This window comes from Pundamilia nyererei, unplaced genomic scaffold, assembly GCF_000239375.1.
Source record: "Pundamilia nyererei isolate P.nyererei 1_Seehausen unplaced genomic scaffold, PunNye1.0 scaffold00064, whole genome shotgun sequence".
NCBI classification, from domain to species: Eukaryota; Metazoa; Chordata; class Actinopteri; order Cichliformes; family Cichlidae; genus Pundamilia; species Pundamilia nyererei.
This window is the reverse complement of record NW_005187465.1, coordinates 1,164,881-1,191,566: the sequence shown is the minus strand read 5'-3', so window position 1 is coordinate 1,191,566 and position 26,686 is coordinate 1,164,881. Positions and strand designations below refer to the sequence as shown.

General features: G+C 41.3%; 1 protein-coding gene across 1 annotated transcript in view; it reads right to left on the bottom strand.

Annotated features, from left to right (window-relative positions):
• The window catches only part of ephb4a (eph receptor B4a), a 39,616-nt gene extending 20,893 nt beyond the window's left edge, over positions 1–18,723 (bottom strand). Inside the window, exon 1 of the mRNA XM_005735448.1 lies at positions 17,770–18,723. Coding sequence (XP_005735505.1) covers positions 17,770–17,848 — 79 coding nt within the window. The 5' untranslated portion in view covers positions 17,849–18,723. The remainder of the gene's footprint in view (positions 1–17,769) is intronic.
• Positions 18,724–26,686: the final 7,963 nt, after the last annotated feature.

Here is a 26,686-nt window from a genome sequence, read left to right as displayed (position 1 = left end):
ACTGTCCGAGCCGGGGCTCGAACCGGCAACCTTCCGGTTACGAGACGAACTGCCAACTCTTTGAGCCACGATCGCCCTTGATGATCGCTTTGTCATTATCCTGCTCGAAGCAGTCATCAGAAGATGGTACACTGTGGTCATAAACACTCAGGTTGGCTGTGGGATTTGAACAATACCCAACTGATACTAAGGTGCCCCAAGTATGCTAAGAAAATATCCCCCACACCCTAGCGTCTGATCATTGCAGCAGAAATGGACACTCATTAGATTGGGCATTGTTTTTCCAGTCTTCATTGTTCAACTCTGGTGAGTTTGTGTGAAATGTATTCTCACTTTTCTGCTCTTAGCTAACAGGAATGGTACCCATCTGATTCCATGTTCAATGCCTTCAGAGATGCTCTTCTGTATTCCTTGGTTGTACCGAGTGATTATTTGAGTTACTGTCGCCTTTCTATCAGCTGGAAGCAGCGTGGCCATTCTCCTCTGACCTCTAACATTTTCACCCACGGGAAATGCTGCTCACTGGATATTTTCTTCTTTTTCTGACCGTTCACTGTAAACCCTAGAGATGTGCAGGAAAATCCCAGTAGAACAGCAGTTTCTAAAATACGCAGACCAGCGAATCTTGCAGCAAAAAACCATGGCCACATTCAAAGTGAGTTAAATCATCTTCTTTCCCAATTTAAATGCTCAGTTTGAACTTCAGCAGGTTCTCTGGACCACGTCTACATACCTAAATGCATAAATATGCAGTCATTAGACTGGATGATTACATATTTGCATTAACAAGCAGTTGAATAGATGACCTTAACACTTTAATTGGGCGGTGATTGCGATTATATTATTAAGAGAGCAATATTTAGAATACCTTACTGTATAAAGGGGTTGCAGCTATTCAGTAACACTTGGTGTCCAAATGCTAGGTTGTGCTAAATCTTTTCTTTAATTTTAAACAACCAGTGTTTAAGTTCAACCTGTTTGGTGCTAGAGAATAGGAATCATCATACAACTAACCTATATGGTGATCTGCCAGAGAAGCTACACAGTCTCCACTCGTCTGCCTTGCCTGATGCCATTGGGCAGGGGAGGGGCGTTATAAGCAGGGTGTGAGAAAGCATAAGTGCAGTGACTGTTAATCAGATCGGCATTGTTATCTTTATAAAAGAAAAAAATTATCTCTGAGAAGTCCTACTTCTTTCTCTGACTATGTAGTGACACAGAGAGACACACAGAGTAGAGATTAGTTACAGAAGCACCACCCACTTGCTTTTTAAACCTTCTGTTTGCCAGGTGAAGCCAATCAGAAGAAAGTTAAAAGGGGAGCTATCAATACGTCAAAGCTGCTCTACACAGCAGATCCAGGTGGAAAGTCACTGTTACCCTATAGAGTATCTGCAGTTGTGGCATCCCATTCAGCAAGTAAACTCTGGTAACCAGTGACATCCAGGAAGAGACTGGATGGCAAACAAGAATGATTTTGATTGGTGATGCTGGAAAGACGAGTGAAAGACAGCTGAAAAGTCTGGCATGGGTGATTAAGGCTAGAAACCTGATGTACACTATGTGCAAGAGGGCACCGCAACATGTTACCGATTACAAAACAGAATAATACCCCCAGAGTCTCCTGAAAGTGGGAGAGGACAAGAAGCTTGAAAGGTGAGACACAATGGTAATGGGCAGGACTGAAATACGACTAATGAGAAGAATTGCACAAACAACACCGGCGGAGACGGCACCAGAAGTCAAATACCACTGCGGCCATGGGAAAACGGCTGTGATGAGTCTCACAAAAAGGACAAATCTAAAATACCATAACCTCATCCAGGAGTGTGGAGAGAAAAGGTGTTAAGTATGGCTGTTTCCTGTAAAAGTGGAGTGTAGAGGTTTCCCAGCACAGTCGCACACTACAGTTGGAGTTTCAGGGAACAAGCAGGAAAACAGCTGTGCACAGGACTGGGGAAGCAGCAGAAAGAGCCTCTTGTTGGCTCGGGTATAAAAGGGAGGAGGGGGGTTAGAAGCCTGGAGCTGGTGGGCAGTGATTTAGCCACAACCTCTGTTTACTCATGGTTAAGGGCTAAAACACCCAGTGAAGTTTGAGCTGAAGACACGACACAGTCACTCTGTGAGAGGATGCATAAAGCAAGCAAATTATATACATTATCTATACTGTAATTAAGTTCTTAAATCTCAGTGCTCAATTATTTTTAAACTAATAATCTTATATAATTTACCTTTAAATAAACCTATTCTAAACACGCATATCCGCAACACCAAACACAACTTACAATAAATGAGTAACACAATAACAATACTATTATGAAATAAAAATAAACTGTTTCATCCATAACAGGTCACTCTTTGTTTCTTTGTTTTTTCCCATAATGATTTCACTGATCACTCAATCACGCCCACCACCGCTCACATTCTCTCTCCAGCTAATTTAATACATTTTCTCTGTGGCCAACACACACACTCAAACACAGAATTTTCACTCTTCTCGATCCCACTCTCGCCGCAGCACTCTCCCTGCTGTACACACAAATTAGTCAAATCTTTTTTACTGCCGTCCACCATATAAAAGCAAGGACATGGCATCACTTGTCATCAGCACTGCATATGCAACAGGTCATGCATCATATTGAGAAGAAAAAGGGACGTGGCTTTAGTATGGAACTATAATGTTTTAAATAGTAAGTTCAACATATGTGCAAATAATCCCTTTGAACTTAATGCTCAGGTAAATCCTGAGCTTTTTTCCCTTATCTTGGCTCCGTATAATGTCATGGAGAGGGGACATCCTTAATATGGTCAAAACACACAGCTCTGAGTTTGGGTTCGGCTCCACCCACCTGGTCTTCAAACCTTCTGTTTGCTAGGTGCAACCAATCAGAAAAAAAGTTGGATTAAAGGAGGCTGTCAATAAGTCAAAGCTATTCTAGTAGAGCCCAAAAGTGAAAAGAGCGAGCTGTAAATGAGCATAACGGGTCCGCTTTTGTCATTAAGTCCTCCTTTCTCATACCCCATTTCGCTTTTTTATAATCTCACAATTTTACACTCTTTGAAAGCTGAAGAAACACAACCGTGCTTCTCAGCCATTTCCACTTCAAAACCACAGAAGCCCACCAGCTTTCTAACAACAATCTAAGGTGACAAAGGAAAAGAAAGGAAAGCCTGCAGAGAGCAGAGAGGGGGGGAAAAAAGAGGGAATAGGTGGATGAGGAGGATAATTGGATGACAAAGTTCAGAGTGGTGATTTCCCCACATTTAGTCTACCCTGAGTTCACTCCAGCATAATCTAAAAAACACCCTTACCACAAAGGCTATACATATTTCCACATCTCCACATTTCATATACACACCTGCCTCTGTGTTTATAATTATTTTTCTTTTCTTTTTTTTCTGAAGGAGTAGAGATGAAATCCCCACCCCCACCCCCCCAGGCATGGTAATCACTGTTTATCACTGCTCTATCATTAAGGTTTATGAGACAGGATGCGTGAGCGTGAGTGTTTCTATGAGATGGTGAGCGCTCCTATTATGTGCTTGCATGGCCTTGCCTTTCGCTGAAGTAGATACAGTCTTAAGCCCTGTTAGAGGAAGCTGGCTTTTCCCCTGCATTCTTTCAGCAGCGGCGACCACCCACCGCCGGAAAATTGCCCCCAGTGCTCGAAAAATGTAGGAACAATGAAAATTCGTCATCTGGATGAATTTTAACATCCAAAACAAACAACTGTACAGTAATTACAGGACAACTGTACGCAATACTAGACACCGGAGAAGTCTAAACTGATACGGGTGGTGGCGAGATGATTAGGCCTTAGCCTTCGACTAACAATTACAGAAAAAACACAGTATCAACATGTTAAATATTGTTAATGCAAAAAGTAAAAAAAAAATATTGTGGAAACAAAAGCAAATGGGTTTAACTGTTCTATGTCAAAGCAAGACAACAACAGGGAGTGTTGTGCATGCTTTTCTTTTGAAATGTAAAACCTGACCCTTCATTTTTTAAAATTGGGGCATGTACAGAAAACACCTCACCCCCATGTTCTATATCGAGCCGTGTTCAGGTTTCAAACTGCCTTCATATTCAAGATCTGGAGCCATTATAAATGACCCCCCCCACCCCAACTGCTTCATTCTCTATCCTTAACTTGTATGTTCATTCCTTCCCTGCATGCCCGTTTGCTGCCTATTTTCCACTCTCTCTGTGGCTCTGGAGTGTGATAGGGAAATTATAGGCCTAAGAACATTTGCCCTGCTTCAGCTACAATTAGACCTCATTTTAATTAAAGAAACAGAGAGCCAATTACCCTTGTACACCTGGCGAAATTGAAACAAAGGAGAAGAGCAGGGATAATGAAAAAGAGGAATGTGAGAAGGGGAAAATTTGGGATTCACAGATGACGAATGTATAAAAAGTGGATGGGCTCAATGTATTTTCCATTCCACAGCAACTTGCTCTGAATATTTAGCCTGTCCAGCTAACACGCTAACATCTTGATGTCATCTTGACAATTTATTTGAACACATTATCCTTTTTATATCACATCAACTGAACATATGATACCATTTTTCAGGTCTCCTTCCCTCCCAAGTATTCTAATCAATACACAAATTGAATAATTAATAAACAGCTAAATAAAGGAAAGCACTTGGATACTACTTATTTGATAGTTTTGGAATATAATCTGCTGTCTTCTTTGTTTGATATGAAGGGTCGTTCTGTTTCTCGGTGGCAGCAAAGTAGATTCCTGATAGGAGTTTTTCTGTCCTCTGGCTATAACTGAGAATCTTCTGTTTATCAGGGGACACTGCTGGCACATGTAATTTTACAAAGCCAATATCCTGAAATCAGACATGATTGTTGCCCCGGAGCCATCTGAAAGCTACACGCTTCACATTTAAACATTCAGCGTTTTGCTTTCCTGCCAGGAATTAAGGCTGGAGTGATGGGTTACAATTGTCCACAGCAGCAGCTTAGAGTAAAAAGTCGCCACAGAGAATGGCTGACAGAGATGCAATACTGTTTAAAGATGCGATAATGGTGCACATTTTCAGACAGGCTCTCTGGGGACACAGAGATTGTTGCATTGGGTTGGTCACATGAGAAGTGTCACATATTGTGAAGTTACAAATGCAGAGACTGAGGAGTACAATGCCCAGCTCCTCTGTCACCTCTACTCAGCTGGCCAAACACGGCGCTGAGTGGGAGGAATGAAGGATCGTGGGTAATGGGCTGCAAGGTGTTAAAGAGAGAGATTCTGAAGCTTACCAACCAATAAGCCAGCTTTAGATGAGAATATTGATAGCGCTGTCATGTCTGTATGATTAGCTAAGCTAAGGAGGTAGAAGTGACTGTGTTCCAGGCTTTACTGACAGTATGCTAGAATGATCATTTTTGGTACACCAAGCTTATCTCACAGTGCAAATGAAGACACGGAAAAGAAGGAAGAGGGGATTTTCCGTCACATTTCAACAGTTTATTGTTGTACGGCGAGTGCACGTGAAAATGAATGCTTAGCGAGTGATGAAATGAATGTATGTGTATAAAGCGTGTTTGTGTGTCTTTGACAAAGTTGTGTCTACTGGGATTAGACACCAGCTTCCTGTAGTTCCTGTCCTTTTCCTGTCTCCTGGTCTGGTGCCGCCAATGCATACATCATTCACGTGAACAGCAGCCGGGCAGGATACAGTTTCACTCCCCACCTACTGTATAACAAAGACCCCCTCCCCTCGAGGCACATGTGGATGAGCCCAGGTACTATAAGTAAGCCTCACAGGAGCAGTAAGATGAAAGAGCTGGGGAAGGTGTTAATGCTCGACACCTTTTCTCTTTTTTGCCCGCAGGGACGCATATCAATAAGTGTTGTGGTTGGTTTCTGTCCCAGGACAGGATGTGACCTAGTTAAGGAGGAAGCTTCAATCTGGACAGAAACCAAAAGAAGCTGGGAGAGAGATCAACGGTGCTCCGAATTAAACCCACTGACCCCAAAGCTCTGTGGATTTAAGACCAGGTCTACAATACCTGCCCTCTGAATGTTTTGGCTCCGGCTTACACGGTCACCTGAGATTTGCTCGACAGAATCATTATGTTAATCATTTCCAAGTGAAGGTGTATTTCCCCAGCGAATCTTCGAGTTCACGCTGGAGAACCGGTATGAAAGATCGCCCTCTCTTCCTTAGCTATTAATAAATTCACTACAACACTAAAACTGCTTGCATTGCTGAAGGTATGCCCTAATCCCTGGATAATTCACCTTTTAAAGTAAAACGTTTATAGCGTAAAGGGTTTACACATTCGCCTATCGAGCGAAAGATACCTGGTTTGATCCCAGGAGGAGACACGAATCCCTTTGAGATTGCGCCAGGAAGGGCATCTGGCATAAAAATACACCAACTCAAACATGCAGAGCTACCCTCTGTGGTGACCCTTTGTGAATAAGGGAAAGTAGCTTTTATTGTATGTCGCACCAGAAAGTGTTGGTTCTGAAACACAAAACAAATATTGATTTATAAGAAGGTAAAAGAATTCAAAGGGTGCACCTGTAATGCACTGCAATTCACTCTTAATTAACTGCGTTTAAGTGAAAAGAAAAACTGTTAACTTATTCAAGTCATGTCAGCGCGCAGCGAATATTTACCTCTAATCTCAATTGTATGAAAAAGTTTTAGCCACGGCATAAAATGAGAGGTTAAGGTTAAGAGGATATGAGACATCAGCTTGCCTCCGTGGCTTTTTTATATTGCCACCTACGAATAATGAGTCTTGACCTGTGGTGTCAACTGCTGAACAGCACTTGTGCAACTCAGACTCAAACAGTCCTTTTTTATCTCAAACACACAAAAATACACATAGCTGTGAGGTATATTCCCAAAGCAGGTAAACTAGAAGAAAAAAAAAATCACTTAAGGAGATTTGACATCTATGAGTACTTCTATAATAAAGTACCTGCCAATGGACTTCCGCAAACACGAGCAACTGGCTAATATTGGCAAGAAGCGGCAAAAGGAATTGATCGTCCTTCTTTCTGCCCAAATTGTTAATCATTCCAAATTAAATTCCAAGCAGACACATTTAAAAACTTCAGGTTTTAAACACGTAAGGCCCTGCACTCATTTCTATAAAGCATGATTGGTTAAATTGCCTTGCTGCATATTTCACATTCTTTGGCATATTGATCTGCCACTGTGAGAATTCACCTCCTGCTACTTCCAATTATGGGCAACAGTTTCTCAAGTCTTCTTCAAAAATAACCCAAGTCTGAGAAAAACTGAAAGGCTTTTTGAGAACATTGTTGCGGGCTGCACCAGCTCCCTAGTGGCCTCCTGATCCAGAATCCTATAAAAGAAAGAATGAATTACAAAGGAAAACTTAAAAAGATTTTCTTGATGAGACTTTTTTTTATTTTGCAGGGTAGAGTGCAATTCTCAAAACCTCTGCTATTCCACAAGCCATTCTGCTTTTGGATACTGTACAACGTATAAAATTAGAAAGACAGACACATAACTTGATGAGGCCCAAAATACTAAGAAGACAAATTACTGGTGCTGGCTGATTGTGTTGACTTTCGAGGCAGAACAGATCATGCATCATTTTTACTGAAATCTGGAGACCATAATTACGAAACCCCACCACTAGTGGTGATTAATGGATTAATGCACTCTTTAAAATTAATCTGTTTGCTTTTAAAGTATCATAGGGAAAAAAAAAAAAAAAAGCAAAGTGCTCCATGGTTGGACACTTTTGCTTAAAAAAGAGACAAATAATTCAGAAAAAATACCTGCAACGTATATCCTGTCAGCTGACTGATTTCTTGATTCTCCCGTTTCATTCGTCTTCTCTTATTTATACTCATATTCTCTTTTCCCTCAAATCGCCTATATTATGCAATTTAACTTAAATTCTGTATCTCAAAAGACAATTAAAGGTGGCCATGGTCCTACATTTTGATGTAGAAATGCATCAAAATGTTGATCTAGTTTCTCTTTATGAACGCTCCCTGTTGTTACTCACAGAGATAAGAGAAGGAAGGCTCCTTGAAATTAGGGTTATAAGTATTGATTTTTTTTTTAAATGTAACATTATTTACACAGGATAGTTACTGAAAGTTAACTGAATTAAAAAAACAAATTAACTTGGAAGCAGGCACCAAATGCAAATATGATAGGACAAGTAACGCCTTCCTTTTAGAGCCACATTACATGCTCCTGTACTGTTCTCCAAAACCTTGCATTGCTGAAAGCAGATGAAGTATGCATTTGTCAAATGCTGACTGGTTGACAAGTGATCCGGAATAGGGAAACGAATGACATCGGAGTTCACCGGGAATGGAAGAGCAATGAAAAGAAAAAAAAAAACCCAACAACTTCAAATATAAAAATAAAGCATGGAAAGCACAGACGGGGACTGTAGTGGACATGTTTCATTGTTTTTTACCACTTGTTTCGCTCCAGCTTCTAGTATGTTATATATTTGCTGATTTCTTTGGCTTGTTGAAGGACCAACAACAGTACAAGCAGTAGTGGCCACATACTTTGTACACTGCCCCAAACTAGCAACAAGGCTCTCTGGACACAGACCCGCTATCCCTGGACAGCAAACACATTAGCTAACCTGGGCCATAAATTCATCTTAAAGGAGTTGACTTAATTTTTTCTTTATTCTATAAATAGTATTTTGTTGTTGAAATTTGCACTTGGAAACTTTTTCAAAATGAACAAAACTTGTTCCCTAATACTGCACAAATGGTGGCCCTAATACTCCATGGTATGTTTTTGCGAGGGTGCTACACCTTTTAATCTTTCAGTTCAAGCTTCTGATCTTGAAAGACTATCACTCATTATCAAGGATTTTGATGTGAAAGCAAAGCATCTTACAAAACAGACATTTACTAGATGGTGCATTTTAGTGCTTGAGACTTTTACAATACCATTTTCTGTTATGGAAGCCTGCACAGCTGTGCCTTAGATAAAAAGTTTTTCTTTGATACAAAGGCTGATATTTGCTGGAGTACAGAGATATACAGAAACTGCCTAAATGAAAAATCATCCATTTAAATATGATGTTTACAGTGTTTTTTCAAAGTTTTTTCCACAAAGTTGAATCTTTTCAAACTGTCGCAATATCTCCCTCGGTGTAATCCGTAAATCTTTGAGCTTCTCTGCTGACATATCACTATGACTGACACCATCATACATGTGTCTCCAACCCAGCTGCTGCAGCAGCGGCACAAAGCAGCAGATTAAAAAAAAATCGTGCAAAAATCACGTCTATCCACAACATCAATCTAACATTGACTTTGGGTATAAAATGGTCTTGAATCCTGTGATAGAGTTGGTAGAAGAAACTGCCACAATTGCACGTTTGACTGCAAAAAGACAAATGTCACAAATTTTCAGTTTGTTATACATCAGAAAAAAATCACCCTGGATGAGAGATGGGAATCGAGAACCGGTTCTTGAAGAAAACTGTTTCCAAGTAGTCCAATTCTTTGGAGTTGTTAGTCTGCCTGCCTATTGATCCCGGGTCTTGCATTTGCACTACAATCAGCTGATTTCAGTTCGAGTGTCAGAGGAGGAAAATAGCAATGCAATCTAGAGTGTGGATTAGATAGTCAAGAACCCACAGTGAAAGCTGAGTGAATGCTGCCTGCTGGGATCAGCACTGAAGTTCTGTCTTTTGAGATACAGAATTTCAACAGGTAACAAACAGATGAGCAGTCAGGTTGTAACCACCCTTGGTTGTGTTGTCAGCTTTGTATTCTACTAAGAGAAAGAACTTAGAGATGTGTGTCCTCATTAGGGATTTGTGTTGGTGTGTGGGGTTGTAGCCTGAGGTTTATATTGTTAAACGGTGATTATGAGACTGTGTGTTTCAGCTATTTTACAGCGTAACGAGTAGGTAATGTAACGAATAGTATAACAAATTAATTTTTCCCAGGGGTAATTAGGTAACATACTGCATTACTTTTCTTAAAAGTGTTCAGTGTAATATGTGTAATAATTGCCGTTTTGAGTAACGACTCCAACACTGATCACAGCAAAGAAGGAAAATACCTCTACAAACATGCATAAACATTTGGCCTACAGCACGCAATTAATTTGCTTATTTAACCAGAGCAGAAGATATTCATAGTCCAAATTCAGGTGTGACCAGTTTATAAAGACACTTCATTGCCCTATAACTGACCCTCCATACACCATTACGCTGTGGTCAACACTGCTCTCAAATGCCCGCAAGCCTCAATTTAGGTCAGCATCTTAAAAGTTTGAAGAACGTAAACTGAAAGTCCAGAGCTGACAAAAGCAAAAGGGGAAGGTGCAAATTGCATTCTTGTTTTCAAACACTTTCTCGGTGTCTTAAGAGGATATTCATACTTTTGTTCTCCTGTCAGGAAGGCTGATGTCTGGGTCAGTAACAGGCTGGCACCCCCGCAGAGTGGATACTTTGGAGTCACACAGCGCCGAAATCTGGGATGATCTTCCTAACCAGCAGGATACTCTTCCACCCCCGTGCTGGCTTAGTCTTTTAATAATTAGACAAGCTAGTTTGCAAGCTAGATAACTATAGATTAATTATTAGCATGATTGGAGCTTTGTGCCATTTAGTCGTGACTACAAAAAAAAACAAAAAACAAAAAAACACCCAAACTATTTCATTCACAAAGATTGATGCACTACAGCTTTGGAAGCTGCAAAATATATATAAAGGAGAGAAAAGACATGCAAATCTTTACTTTTATAAAATAATATATAACAGGTGACCTATATTATTTCAAATCTTTCTAGATGAAAAGATTAAAAACCCACATAGAGCCATCGACTGCTGTGATGCATCTAACGACCTCGCTACGAGCCCCAAAAATGTCTGCTGCTGTACTTACAACTGAGTTTTTATCAAAGCCTCGACTAAAGCAGAATCTCCAATTCATTTTTGGGGGGAAGAAATTGCAGAAGAAAATGCATGCACACACACACACACACACACACTCACTCTCACAGCTCCCAGTGACTAATCTGCTGTGGGAGGTGGACAGCTTGAAGCTAACAGTGCAGACTCCAGCTAAATAAACCATCTAAGGATTGACACATCTAAGTAAAGATACAAGAGAACAGACTCTCGGCGAGAATTTTCCCTTTTATTCTGACACATCACACTTTTCCCACATTCAACCAACAACAGACCCAACTGAGAGTTAATTCTCTTCCATTGAGCCACGAATTGCCGCTACGAGGCTGCAATTGGCTGCTTGTGTGGCGGTGACCGATATATCTGGAATAAAGATAAACTCATCTTCGGATGTGGAGCTATTTGCTCGAGTACAAAGAGCATTATTTTGCCTCCTCAGCCAGCTACATTATGGTTTCATTAGGAGGCGGATTCAGTAGTTTGCAAACTGTTTGAATTGCTAAACCACGCTTTTGTCCAATGACAGAAAAAAGGACAAAGTTTAACAGCGCAATGATTGGATGGGATTGAGCAGCTATTTGTGGATATGAAGGAAGACAAGAAGGTAAAGAACTTTTTCATGTGTGGCAAATCCACAGAAATTTAGATACTAAGATACCACGCTGCAAAAAAAAAAAGAAAGGTGTTTAATGCTTCTTGACCCTCTCTATTTTGGAGCATGACATTCTCTTAAAGCTTTAAGCTGTGTGAGAACTGTAGGAGGGCAGCTACACGGCAGTGCTTCTATGTTATGCCGTATATAGCAGAGCCCACTTGGTTCAGAGTGGTATATGAAAGCAGTACCTGGGAGACACGCTCAAGATGTGTACATATGCATGAAGGTAGGATCAAATATGCACGTGCTCTCCAGGTTGATGTCGAACCAAATGAGTTGCATTTTAACTCAAAACGGCCAAACGGAAGATGTAGGTCAACCTCTGACGCAGTGAGGAAAAATATCCCAGACACGAATCGAATCAAGTCTACTGATGGAGCGTGCTTCAAGCAGAGAAATTTTTTTTGTTGTTAAATCAAGGTTGCCTTTTTTAATCAATTCTTGCACATCCAGCCTCAGATGTCTCGCTGGCCTCATGTTGCTTCTTCCCCGTTAAGACTTCATTCTATTTTCGAATGTAGCGACAAAAACATCATAAGGTATCGTGCAACAATGGCATGAAGAAACGTTTCACAAAGGATTTATTTCCAACACAATACTCGGTGTGCCTCAAATGAGAACTGTGATTAGTGTGCAAGATAAATGAGAAAGATGGACCCGAGATAAATAGCTCCTTCTCTGTTGTTGTCTTCTAATTAAAGGCCTTCTTAATCCCTTTATTATAATCACATATTTAGCCCATTGCATATATCTCTCATATCTGGCCCTAGGTGTGTGATTAAAGAATGCAAATAGGCAGTATACCTAACTTTGCTCATTATATGCTGTGCAGACGTGCACATACTTGCACCCTCCTTGCCCTCACTGCACTTGCTCTTTCCATTTCGTTGACTCATGCCGGTCTGCCCATCTCTCCTTGACTCACTTCAAAGAGAACCCCCATCCCTCTAAAAGTGCCATTCTCCTTGGTGCTTATGGCTGATAGGCTGTGGCCTCATTCCCTCTCCGCTGCAGCCTGTCCCCATTGTGTCCCACTCTCAGAGAGTAGCGTGTGGGTGGAGGACAGACTGGCTCTCCAAAGTGAATGCCTGACATGGATGTATGGGCTGGGGGTGTATCCTCTCACCAAGCTAAACTATCATCCACCTGCAACTCCCAGCTGCCATATGTATCCCTCTCTGAAGAGGAGGAGGGGAGAAAGGGAACGAGAGAGACACGGACTGAGAGTACTTGTGGCACTCAGATGCCTGTTTAACTCTTGAGGAAGCTAATCATCGGATTGAGGTACTGAGGATGATGGGCTACAGGCTTTCAGAGAGGGGGGAGGTTGCTTTAAATGCAAATCCCTTTCTTATAAAAATCGGTTCCATTTAAAAGGATTTCTGGGAAACGATCCACATTTCCACGGCAGGGGAGACAGTCAGCAAGAGAAAACAGCATAGCACCAGTCAAACATCAAGGAGACAGAGGATGTGGAAGGAGTAGCAAAAGAAAAGGATACATGTCTGTGAAAGAAAGGATTGAGGCTCAAGTAAGGCCTCTCGGATAAAAAAAAATAGAAAAAACATCCTTTCTCCATTTGAGACACTGGGGTTTCGATTAGACTGAGCGGCATTACGCTATTCATCACAGCAGTTGTGCCTTGGACGAGCTAGGAGGAGAAAGAATAAACCGATGATGGGCGTTGGGTTTTGGGTGAAAGTCCATGTGACTTTCACCCAAAACACTTTGGAGATGCACCACTTGTCAGCTAGAGCTGCACCACTGTCAGCTGATGGGGTTAGCTTATTTTATAAGGAAAAATAGATATAGTCTCAACAGATGGTTTAATAATTTTATATTAGTTTTTCAGAAATAATTAACAATATGCCAGAATTTCAGTGCCTTTACTACTCAGCAAAAATTTGCCATGTGGACAGGAAATAGTAGGTAAACACAGGTGCTGCTAATCACATTAATTAAGCATCTGCACCAAAATAGAACAGGAGCTTCATTAACTTCGTTAGTGAAAAATCTTGGCGCTTCTGTTGATAAAGATGCCTACCTGCAGACAAAGTATCACAATACGTTTTGACGCAGTTGACTATTTTAAAAGTGGCTTCATTACTAACTGCTTTGCCTCCAAGGCACCAACCTGTAGCTGTGCAAACTCATTGTTTGGAATAGACAGTGGATGGTGCATCTTTTCAGGTGCCACACAAAAAGATGTTACCATCACCTGCTTTGGCATTAGGGTAGCCGTGGTTTGAGAAAGTGATATGGAAGAAACCGCTAAAGAGACAGGATGACACTTCCCCCTCCTCGCTCCATCGCCAGAAGCTAAAAAAGTGCTGTCTGTATTTTTCAACCCAACAAGCCAGGCCTGAGCCAAATATATTACTCTGGCAGCTGCACTCTCTTGTTGTGCATTATGTGAAAAGATGACTTGTAAATTATAAGGAAGTAACAGCTGCAGTAAAAAAAAAAAAAAAAAAAAAAAATCCATATTGCACATGTACTTCCCATTCCCGTTCAAGAGAGATGGACATGGATTTCAAAACTGTTTACGTCAAGTTCAAGAGACATTTAGTCATCAAGTGAGCCATTTCTCCACTACCAATTAAATCTACGTGCAGTTGACTTTGATTAAAAGAAGGTGAATCGTAGAAATGATTACAAAAAATAACACTTGGCTAACGCGGAAAGTTGATGTATTGATAAGAAAGAAAAGCACAAGTTGTTCTGGATAGAAGAGAACCAGTAAAGTGATCAGTGTGGACCAATGAGCACAACCTTCCTCAAATTAATACATGAAATCAACATAAACGCCATTTCCTCTCCCCATCACGCTTTCCACACTGTTTTCATTTGTTTTTAGCTGAAGTCATTCTTTAATTACTTAATTACAGTTTAATGGCACCCCGCTGGAGAATTGCAGTGGTGTAATAATGGATAGAGAAAAAAACAACAACAAAACACACATACATTAATCCATTTTCCCCAATTTTATGAAATTTGGCTTAAATCTGCTGCAACTAAGTGCATTTACTCATATCAAGAATTTACGTCTAGCCTCTTAGATGATCACAGGGGTGACAGAGGTGCACTAGCACTCAAAAATGGCTTCAAGCCACATCGCATATTGCAAGATGGAAGAGATAACTGATAAGTGATAAGTGTTGGCATATCATTAAAGCTCTGGACCCGAACAGGTGGAAAAGACTGCAGTGGTTCTGTCACCGGCTGCATCTTGGCATTGCTGAGAAAGAGAAATTGTACATGAAAGATATAAAGGGGCTGGGAGAGAAACAAAATGAGCACTTTCTAGGTTGAGTGTGCGTGTGGGAGGATAAGGAGTCATTATGGCTTACATTTATGAAGTCAAATATGTTTTAAAATTGTAGTACATAAGTGGGAATTATTAATAGCGGTTAATACTTTAAACCCGTGGTTATAATTTTCTGTAAATTATGTGTTTTCTGTGGAAGGCAGACAAAAATGTTGTCTGGTGTGCCTGTATGTGTTCATCCTCGCTGCAGATTTCAACCAAAAAAAAAAGAGTGGTATTAATTTGCAGCCAAACTAATTATCTGATCAAAAGGTCTGTGTTTTAATCTTCACAAAGACAGAGGAAAGAGAGATCCATGCTCTGAACAACCAAGTGGTGTGTGTAAATGAGTCATTTATCCTTTAGTTGGAAAAGGAGGAGAGATTTGGCAGCTGTGAGCTTCATCTGCCCTCCCATCAGTTCATTACAGAATTCCCTACTAGGTGGAGAACAAGGGGGGGGAGTGATCCAGAGTGTGCCGGCTGAGGAGTGGGCCATTACCCAAGACACGAAAAACCAGACATCTTGTTCACACTTGGCAAGACACAGATGTTCTAGAGCCGGCCGACAAGGTGCTACGAGGCCTCGGCTCCCGTCTACACGCCAGTTCTTCACCGCCACTGTCTGCGCCGCACCTGTTTGGAACCAGCATCTTTGCAAATACGCAGAAAAGGTCAAGCGGAGACGAGTTGACAAGCTATTCAGGAGATGCTCAATAACTCTGACACCAAAAACATGTGGGACGTCACCTCCCACACAGTGCCTGAGGTTAAGGATCTGCTGTGTCCCAGAGAGAAAGACTGAAGAAGAAAAATGGACAGTTGAGTCAGAGGTCAAGTCTCAGCTGCAAAAAACCTGCTGCTCCAGCTGGAGGAGAATCTCCAGCTCCTCTAACGGCCAAATTCCAAACTCCCAGAAAACTGACCAAAATTAAGTGTCTGGGAAAATCCCATACTACGCTCTCAAAATACAAAGTCAACAAAGTTTTCCCCGCAAGAATTCAGGCTCTCGGTAGCTGCAGTAATTTAACTTCTACATGTGACGGGTGTGCGTGCACAAGTGGCAAATCCAATCCTTAAAAGCCCTTTAATAAAACTGCGGGCCATGTCATGTACGCCACATCCATGTGTATGTACAGCATGAAGCCAAACTGGAAGCCTCAGTAAGAAGGGAGGGTTGAGGCCTCAAACCAGATGCAGCTGACAGACTTGTGTTCACAGCACTGTATATGTGAAGTCATGCATGTACATGGAGTTCCTGTTTAGAACGGTTTTCGATTGGAATGGAAATACCCAGGAAAAAGCGGGCTTTTTTTTTTAATAGCCTTATTGTTTTGTTTGGGGTCTTTTTGCGGGGGGGGGGGTGAATAATGGTAAAATTAGTAAAACTACCTGAAGAAGCACGTGTTGGGAAACTACAAGAGAAACGCCAGCATTTTTCTTTAACTTAATATATAGACTGCATGTCATTTCGCCTTGATTAGCTAATGCCAACAAGTGATGGAGAGGGAAATAAACATACTAGCTGTGAGCCAGTGAGCAAATATGACTACAGTGCTGTGTGCAAAGTTATAAGCAGTGCCAAAAACGAAAAAGCACAACGTGGAATAAAACGTAGTCCTCGCAGGTGAACAGGAGCGAGCAGCCTACACAGCAGTAAGGTACTTTTTAAAGACCCTGCAGTTCAACAGCTCTTAAAGAAACCCAGTTGTGATCCTTTGATCCTCGGTAAACACAGGCCTATTATTTCCAAAGACCATTTTCTATAAATGGCTTTTGCAGAGAGATGTTTCGGCAGCAGCCTTAACAAACTTAAATCAGTTTGCAGTACCCTCCGCGTAGCCGAAACTTCCCTATTAATGTCACAATAAGACAGAGACGTGTCAGAAGACTAGGAACAAATAAACACTCAGCCTCCTCTGCTTTTTGTCAGCGTGGCTCACTCAGAGTTACTCTTCCACCCTTGCATTAAGCAAATTATCCAGACACTGCCCCTGTTGTTATGCTGATGATGTGGAGCTATACTCCCTTGTAAAAACCAGACCATTTGAAACCATCATCTTCTTTAACATTATGACAGATAATTTCAGGCTGCCTTGTTTCTCCCCCTTCATGGTTCACAAAGCTGATCCAGGACAATTTGCCTGTTAATGTCAAGCCTGCTGCCAGAACTGAATAGAAATTATGATCCAGATTACACATTTGATATGAAATGTGAGATGGTTTTTTTTTTTGTTTTGATTTCCTTTTTCCCTCCAGGGCTTAATGTAAAAGTTTAAAAGCACTCTACATTAACCCACTAAAACCACACCACGCCTGTACTAGCCTCTATCCACTGAATGTTTTAGTATTGATTTTAAGGTAAGCTGGTTAATGATCCCCCAGGAAGCAGAGTGGGAACCTTGTGATGACTTGAAAGTGAAAAAAGAAGAAAAAAAACAATAGTGAGCTGGTCTTAGAAATGGCCTTTCTGAAGCCACAAGGAGCTTGTAAAAAAAACAAACAAAAAAAACAATATTGATTGGCACCACGGTGACACAGTTCTGTCAAAACAAATTAAATAATCCACTGCCAGATGGAGGAGAAAAAAAGCCATTTCTTGCAAACACAGTGTCTACAGTGACATTCTTACTGCTATTTATCAGTAACAGTGAGCTTGTGGCCGTGATTTTTCTGCGATTACTTGGATAAAAAATGACTTGTGTGGTGTTTTGCACAGCATGCTTTTTAAAATGCATTGTGGTTTTACGACACTTCCCGCTGGTAAGAGACGGGATGTGATGCTAATTGGACATTTCACTCACCCAGACAAGTGTGGGCAGCACGTCAAGAAAATAATAATAATAATAATAATATGAAAATAAATAAATGTTTAAGAGGAAAAAAAAACACTCACCTTCATCTGCAGTCGACAGAAGAGCCCAGTCCAGGAAGATGCACCCCAGCAGGACAATGCTCTGGTATATCAGCTCCATGGTGTCGTTACCAGAAGGTGAAAAATGAAGCGACTTGAATTAAAAACCAAGTGGCGCTGGCAGCCACTCGACTGGCAGCTCGGCTGTGCACCCACTGACCGAAAACCAGTCCGCATTTAAATTGGACTTCAGTAAAAGCCTCAACACTGTGCCGCAGAGAGAAAGCACACTTTGACTAACGCCTGTCCGTGCGTGGCTCCGTTGACAGTGAGCGTTTATAAGCAGGCTCAAAACTTGTCCAACTTTGTGTTGTGGTGAAAGTCTAGAAAAAAAACACACACACACACACACACACACACACAGGCAGAAACAAACCGCGGTGCTGCAACTCCTCGTGAGGCTCAGCCCTCTGTCAGCACACGGGCTGCATGGTTAAGAAAAAAACTTGTATGCTCGGCTTAATAAGCTCTTTGTGCACCACACGACTTCTCCCCCTAAAAAAGAGAAAGATTCTCCCCCCTCAGCTCGATGACCGAGCAGACTGCAACCAGGGCACCTCACTGCATATCTGTTAGATGCACATTTAGTCCTCACATAGCAGTCGCTTCATACCTTCTTCCACATCTCCACGTTCGGGAAAAATATCCAGGAAAAAAGTCTGATTTAATTTCCTTTTTTAATTCCTTTAGCAACCAGACTATTTGGCTGCGGGGGAAAAAAAAACCAACGAAAGGTGGTGGGGATATATTGCGCGACAGGTCTAAGCTGGCCTGGTTTTACTCGAAAAATTTGACTGAAACTGGAAGAAAACGTCTACTTTGTATTCTGAGTAAGTCAGCGAACTGAATGTGCGCTGGATATCAAAAGTTGGGCGCTCGTGGCTCTGACTACTGTAAGCTGGTCACCAAGGACTTCAACACCGCATCAAACCCAGAGTCGAATGGCACGGGCAAGCTCCGCCCACTCTCGTTACCATAACAGCAGCGTCAAAAGCGTAGGTCAAAAGAAAGTTATGGAATTTCCGGCAAGCACCTTCAAAATAAAATTATATAGGCCGATAACATTTTATACGAATGAACCAGCAAGTTGGGGAAAAAAGAGATCTAAATAGAGAATATATGACCTTTACATGATTCACAACTTACCATTCATTGTTTTGACAAATAAATTCCTATTTGCAAACTAATATATTTGGTGTCTGTTTGATAACATGTTTGTAATTTCACACATTTGTTGAATAAAAATATCTTAAAACATGGCGCTATAGGAAGCCCTTCATTTCTTTGCGCATCTCAGTTTCGCACTCAGCTGGTATCTTGTTTTTTTTTTCTGGAATGCTTTTATTTTGACAATAATGTAACACGATTTCCGGTGTCGCTTAGATTACTTTCATGAGCGTCTTGACTCCAACACTACAATTAATTCCGTCCTATTGCAAGCGCTGGCATGCAGTTTTTGTAAACTGTGCTGTAGATAAAATCAGCAGGAAGTTGGCGGTACTTATAATCCAGCCCAACAGACTCCAGCCAATATTCCTTGAATTAATCCCCATGAATAAGAAATCAGTGTGTTTGGACAAAACAGAGAGGACAATTTTTGAGCCTTTGTTGCCTTTAAGGAGCAGGGAGGGATATTAACCTGTATGTATGTAAGTATGATGGAATCGAGCTAAGGTCTGAAATGCTAAAGAATACGAAATGATGATGGATCAGCTCAGTACTACTTCACCTGATTCATGATGCAATTTTTTTGCAATATGGCCTTTGGCTATTAGAAGTTGTGTTCTCTTTAAAAAAAAAAAAAAGCATTAGAAATCTGGTGCATGAATTTGTACCATCTCTCTGTCCATTTTGAAGCGCATCTTTCCACGAAATGTGCCAGTACTTAAGTAATGAAATGTGCCACGGATCCGCTCGTTCTTCTGTAAGTTCAGTCATTTTGACCACAGTGTGATATCAAGAGAGCTAATAACATTGCTAAATCACAGCACTGGTGTTTGAGCACAACCTATTTTCTTATTTAATTCATGGCTGTTTTTTTTTCTGGGAAGTCTGGCAAAGACAGCGGCATAAACAAGAGAAAATGCATATTTTAAATCTAAGTGACAAAATGTAAATCAGACATTAGCATTTCAAGCTTGCTAACAAGGCCAGACCAATGCTTAATTTGGGCAGGGCGAGACCAGCAATTCCCGTTCTCCTGGGGTCAGCTGTTTCATTTTTGTTGTTGTTGATGTAATGTCTGTAAAGCAGAATAATTAAGTAAAACATCTGGGTTACTGTACATCCACTTCCAACCATCAAATGATCCAGCCCACTGACAACACAGCACATGGTATATCACCCAAAATCTGAGGTTAAGGATCTGCTGTGTCCCAGAGAGAAAGACTGAAGAAGAAAAATGGACAGTTGAGTCAGAGGTCAAGTCTCAGCTGCAAAAAACCTGAGTATACAAATGTCAGAGGATGGATTGTGAAGATGTGCAAACGTCTGTAATGAGCTATATGTGAACATGATGAAGAGAAGGGGTCTATATTCTACATATCGTGTGCACAACAGTAGTATTTGTTTACTTGCTGTGAAAGTTGTTCGGAAAATATAAAGGTCAAATGTTAGAAAAAGCATTGCCTGCATCTCTGTGGATCTCACTGGAGTGCAAATATCGTACAAGCAAAAAGTCAACAACTCATCCCGACTCGGTAACAAAGCCTTTTGCTAACAAAGCCTTTTGCACATTTTATAGGCTAAGCGTCAAACTTTATTTCTGTTTGTTTGTCTGTTATATACAGTAAGTGGTCAGAGGGTCCAGACAGCATGCATTCAGATGCCGCTTGAGGGTGTCCATATCATCAAAGCTGTCATATTTACTGTATTCAATGCATGAAATTCTTCTTCTTCTTGCAGCAGGAAGATGCAATGGGAGCTTCAACAGGAAAACATAAAATGAGAAATGTCCTTGTGAAGTTCAATTTGTCTTTAAAATATAAATCTAAAACTTCTAAGACCTCCAGAGTGTGAGCCAGAGGAGCCTTTAGACCAGAATGACCCACTAAAGGTAGAAAACAAAGCTATTTGTCAGCCGCGTTTTTTTTCACACCCCGTTTATTGTCGACGCCGCTTAGTTAGGACACCTGAATGTCATCCCTGTTTTAGTGATTGCCATGAAATGTTCAAAACCTGTGAAATGCAGAGCTTTGTGAGACTAGTAGAGCTAGTTGTTTTGAGGATTCAAACATAGACGCGAGCAGAAGAAGTACTTGGATAAATGTCATGGAGCCATAAAAACGTTCCTGCCAGACTTCTAACGGTGTTGATGTTGTATGTAAAAACGCACTCAAAGCAGGTCATTTTACTGTCTTTGGCAAAGCAATGACACTTCACGGTCACAGAGAATTCACCGAAGCTGTTAGTTTGTCAGCTGGTTAGTCCTTTCGGTCTAGAATGAAAACTGGATGTAAAGCTGCAAAAATCACCGCCACAAAGCAAAAAATCATACCGACCTCAGCGGTGTTTTGACTTTTCCCTCAGCATTAGCCTTGAGGTGACCGCTTTCTATCTTTTTTGTGTAAAATGTGTCAAAAAAAAAAAGTGGAAAACTGAAATATGTGTTTTTAAAACATCGCTCATGTGATGTATCTCACTGACCTCACTGACACTGGTGATATCATAGACTGTATATAAAGCATGAATGTAGCCACACTGCCCACATCTTGGTTTTTGAAGCCAAGTCTGAGAAACCAAAAACACTGCTTATCCAGTAGCAACTTGTCACTCACAAGTATAGCCACACCCTAAAGCGTACTCGGCTTAATCATACGTTTTTACTCTAAATAGCACCATCATTTACAAAATAGACACCTTGCTGTATTAGATGGAACTTCAAACTAGCAATTGAGACAAGAAAGTCACCAGGTAAATGTTTATGGAGGTATTAAACTAAGGGAGAAGTCGGAGAATTTGATCATAGAGGTTTGTAGAACAAAATGAGAGCGATTACTCCCTGGTGGCCATTAGAAAGAATGCAGACTAAATGCACTTCACCTTTCAGACCCAGAATCTGGACCCGTCTGTGGATCTTAGGTAATCGACTTAATTTGCTGATTTGAAGTATCCCTTTCTCTGCTTTTTCTTTCCTTTACTAAGTTTATTTTTGTGGTTTTACATTTAACGTCTCTAAAATTATGAGATTCAGTCTGATGTCAGTATTGGGAAGGAAAAAAAGTAGCAAAACCCTGGCTTGTTAAAAGTCTGGCATTCAGGATTTTGCTCAAGATCACTTAACTAATCATTTGATGGTCCAAGGATGTCAAATCACCTTGCAGTCAATAGCAGATCAAACTTTAGCTGATCTTTAGCATCCTCAGGTTTGTCTAAGTCCGGTCAGCCTGACATTCAGTAGATGTGAACTTCTAACGGTCTTAAAATGTTTTCACAGTGACATAATGACACAGAGCATGTAATGAGCTAAAGAGCTATTTACACATCAGGAACAAGTGGTAAAAATGCACATTAACATTTTGTAAGCCAAGCTCTACTGGCAGAGCCACGCACGAGCTTCTATCTTGACTCACTGCACAATCGGATATTTTCAGCTCTGCTTCTCTTCCTTTTCTGAAGCAACAGAACAGGAGCCATCCACAAATGCCCTAAAATGTCTGCATGCTTTCATTATCTATTATTTTCCAGCTGTACACGTGTGCATTTGGTATTTTGTGTATTCCTCAGTAGGCAAACGGGGGTATTAAGCAGAAATTTAAAAATGCAAATGCTGGCATGTTTCTGTGGGCCATCATCCTAGTTCTGGCATCGTACCTCATCACTGATACTACAAAATGAAACGTGTGCATTTGGCTCAGGTGACATTATAAGCTTTCACTGGTTAAGCTCTGTTTTTGCAGATGCAGCTTAGTAAAAGTGACACCACAAGGCTGTACTCTGAAATCGCTTTCGTTCTCTCGGGTTGGCAAAACCTCACGGTGCAAAATTAAAATCTTTTCCACGTCGCTGTTTTTCGGCTAAATAAGCACGAGGTAAAATTTCTCACAAACCGCCCTTCCTCACTTTAATTGGGTGCGCATGGGTATTCAGTTTGTTTTTTTTCCCTCTTTTTTCAAGAGAAGTAAAATCACAATCCATTTCAAATCATTATCACAAAAAGAAACAAGAGGAAAAAACACTGTCTTGACTGCACTGTGTGTGTCTGTGCGTGTGTGTGTGTGTATGTGTGTTTTAAATGAGCCCTTAAGACTCAGGGAAAGCAAAGGAACCCATTAGACTTAGCTGCAGGAGGAGTTATTATCTTGGTCTAGGGATTTGGGATGACAGCTGTTTTCACACCGGTGTAAAGTGTCATCGTAATGGCAAAAATCCTGCACCACACCCTGCCCATCATCAGTCTGAGGATGAATCATCTCATTTTCATGCAGACAGTCTGATACATGGATAAAGAGCAATGAAGCATCCAAACTGACATCATCCAGATTTACTAATACGGCACGTGATAAACAATAGAGACACGAACAATTGAGCAATGAACTCAAAGTCATCCTGCACAAACAGCTAAGCTGGCACCAGGTGGGGCCTCGTGGGTGCGAGAGCATAACGAGGAGAAGAAGGGATCAGTCAAACACAGCGAGCTGGTATGAAATATGAACGAGGAGGAATGGCTCTGCGTTTGATCCTCCACTTCAGGCTGCCGCTGTCGTGTTGTAATTAAGGTAACAAATGATACTGACAGTCGTCTGTTAGAGCCGTATGTTTGGCTGTGTGACTGAAGCATCTCGGTGAAGCAAGCCTATCGCTGACTGTTCCTGGTGAATTTTTTTTAAGACTCCTGGATGCCTGCTATATTATCATGTAGATGTAAGAGGATTAGCTTAACCAAAGAGTTACAGCTGTTCAGACGAATACAGGCATGCCTTTCTGACAGCTCATGCAACTGTAAAAAAAAAAAACAAAGAAGAAGAAAAAAAGTGGGCCTGTCTACTGAAAATATCCCACTGTTTTCGTAAGGCTACCCCTGCTGAAGTTAGGACTAAAAGTAAAGGTTCCAGGAAGACCACAGGAGGGGGCCTTCAGGTCCACTGAAGGCTTTTGGCTTTGAATTGTGCGATAGCTTGTGTTGTACTGAAATGCTTCACCGGTTTCCCCGTACAGAAGTTCAGAGGTTTGGAGGTTGCTTTGAATACCTAGGAAAAAAAATATTCTCAGTTGAATCTTCTTTCCAGCACTCGCACGTCAGCTGTTCTTTCATCCAAATCCAGCAATGTCACTGAAGCTCTGTACAGCAACAGGTAAAAAGAGGCACTGCTCCTTCATCGGCCCATTTTGAAGCCCGCTGTGAATAATTGCCGGTGGAACGCGACAGACTTGCAACTCATAATGACTATAGGCTCCATTGCACAGAGTTATAAGATCAAACAGTCTAACGATTAATTTCCTTCCACCAGATTTCACATTCTTCATATTTGGAGAGAAATTTGATTCTAATAACTGGCATGATTTAATTATTACATTTGGAAGCGTTCATTCCTCATCCCTCTGTTGTGGCTCTGCCAGAAATCTGGTTTGGTCCCTGTGTTTCTGTCTCTCTTGCATTCTCCCTTCTGTTTCTGTGGGTGTTTCTGTGTATCTCTGTGTGTTTGCGTTTCCCTGGCCATGGCCACTCCTTTCCCTGCCCGAGGTCCCTGCGGCCGCCACACCTGCACGTCCTCTTTCAGTCAGCTTCAGCGGCACACCAACCCCTCGGTACTCCTCCGAGGCAGATCGCACGGTCACCTCCGCTGAGCCTCCTGTGTGTGCCAAATCGCCTGTCTGCTCACTGTCATCTGCTTGTCTGCAGACAGATGACCACCAAACCATTCTCTTCGCCCACCTCCCTGCTCAATCACTCCCTCGCTGCTCAATGCATTACTCTCCAGCTCGCCATTTAAAGACTACTCACTCCTCAGCCTCTACTCAGTCCACCATCTCTCAGTCAATAAATCTTTTAGACGTTTTCCCTTTGACTTTGTGCTGCTTTTGGGTCCGAGTGATTGGTAAATCATAGCACCCTTTTTTGTTTAAAAGGAACCCCCCCCCCTCCCATCCTGGCAGTAAGACGGGATACATGCACTGGAGTGTTTGTACATCTGCGAATCAGGGTTGCAAACCATGAATCACTTTAATGATTAAAGAGAGAGTTTATTCACAGAGTCGGTTTCTTAATTAGGAGGAAATTTCAAATTCTAACTTTGAAGTAAGCAACTTAATTTTGTTGTTTTTTCCCCCTCTTCTCTCTCCCCGCATCTATCCATCTGTCAGGCATCTGGCTTCTTCGAGAGTCCAACTGTGCATTCTTACACCAGCTTGTGGGTATATGCATTGCGTGCCTTGGTACATGAAGTAGACATGATGACTGATAGGAGGATAACAGAATCATGTGGATGTTAGTAACCTGATGGCTGTAAGACTTCACCGTTTTGTCAGCTCGAATCCTGTTTAAGGTCTTTGATGGATGTTCTCTCATCCTTCTGCCTGATTCTGTTTGTCACTTGTAGTTATAATGCATCAGGCACTGGGCTCGGGTCAGATAGAATAACAATGTTCTGTATTTCAGGAACCGAATAAGTGGTTTAAGATAAAATGTAATTTAAACCACTTAACTTCTTTCAGTAACTCTTATTAAGCTCTACAAAGGTGATATGTTTTGATTCTGCTCAAAGCTGAGATATCTTAGGGAAAATGGGATTTACACAAGCACAAACAAAAGTTCATTGGGTTGCTTGGTTGCACAGCAGGAGTTTGTAATGACCTGCCCATTGGCAAGTCAGTAAGCTTAAAAGCTTTCTAGCGGCGATAGTTAATTTGTGGCTGCATAATAAGAAATAAATTCAGAGTTCATGAAGAGAACGAGCTCAGGTAATAAATAAACGTGGCATTTGCGAGTTTCTAATCCAAAGAGGTTAAGCAATCACAGGGATATAGCATCACAGCGGCCTTACACGCAATCTGAATGTCTACCTACACACACCCAGGCACTGCAGCATATCATGCGATCAAAAGAAGAGATCCTCATGATTGTGTGCTTTTCTAAAGAGAAAATGGTTCCCCCGATGAGTGAAGGCAGGGTGGGGAAGCAACCAGCAAATAAGAGCCAGAGCAAGTCTGTGCAAATACATCTGAGTGGAGCTTGTGTAAGCAGCTGTAAATGGAGAATGAGTGCCCTCCTCTGGCCGGACTGTTATTTTCTTCACCTGTGGAACTGGGGTGGGAGTCCAACTATTAACAGGAACAAGCAAACAAAGGAAAAAAAGAAGGCTGCTGAGTCCATTTTCAGAAAGCATTTTTTAAATTAATTTTTATTATTTTATAGCTAATTTACAACAAGCGCTTCACTGAACTGGAACATTTTATTTTGCTTGATACTGTCATTGTTAAATATATTTTTCTGCATCAGCTGACTCTGTTGTAACTTTGTAATCAGTCTTTTCTGTAAAAATTCATATACTTTATAAGGAATATCACACTATGATAAGGATGGCTGAGAGAGATATTAAGAAATACACTGAACCCTCAAATAAAGAAACCCAAAACATATTGTTCAATTCATGGATGTGTCGCGGTGTGTCGTAGTTTCCGTGAGTTCTCTCTATGTGTAAATGTTAAATGCATGTGTGTGGACGTGCTGATATCTCCTTGCGTGTGTCGTTTCTGTGTTTGAGCAGTTAGAAACTGGGCTGTGGCTCTGATGGATGCTGCACTTGCACCAATTCAGCAGTGTGAACGGCTAAAACCTAAACCCACACGGCACTCCAACAACATATTTACAGCATTTCTGGCCAAGACCCGAGAGTTCTCTCAATGTGAAAAAATACAAAAATATACAGACAGGTGATGCAACTGGTGACAGTTCTGAATA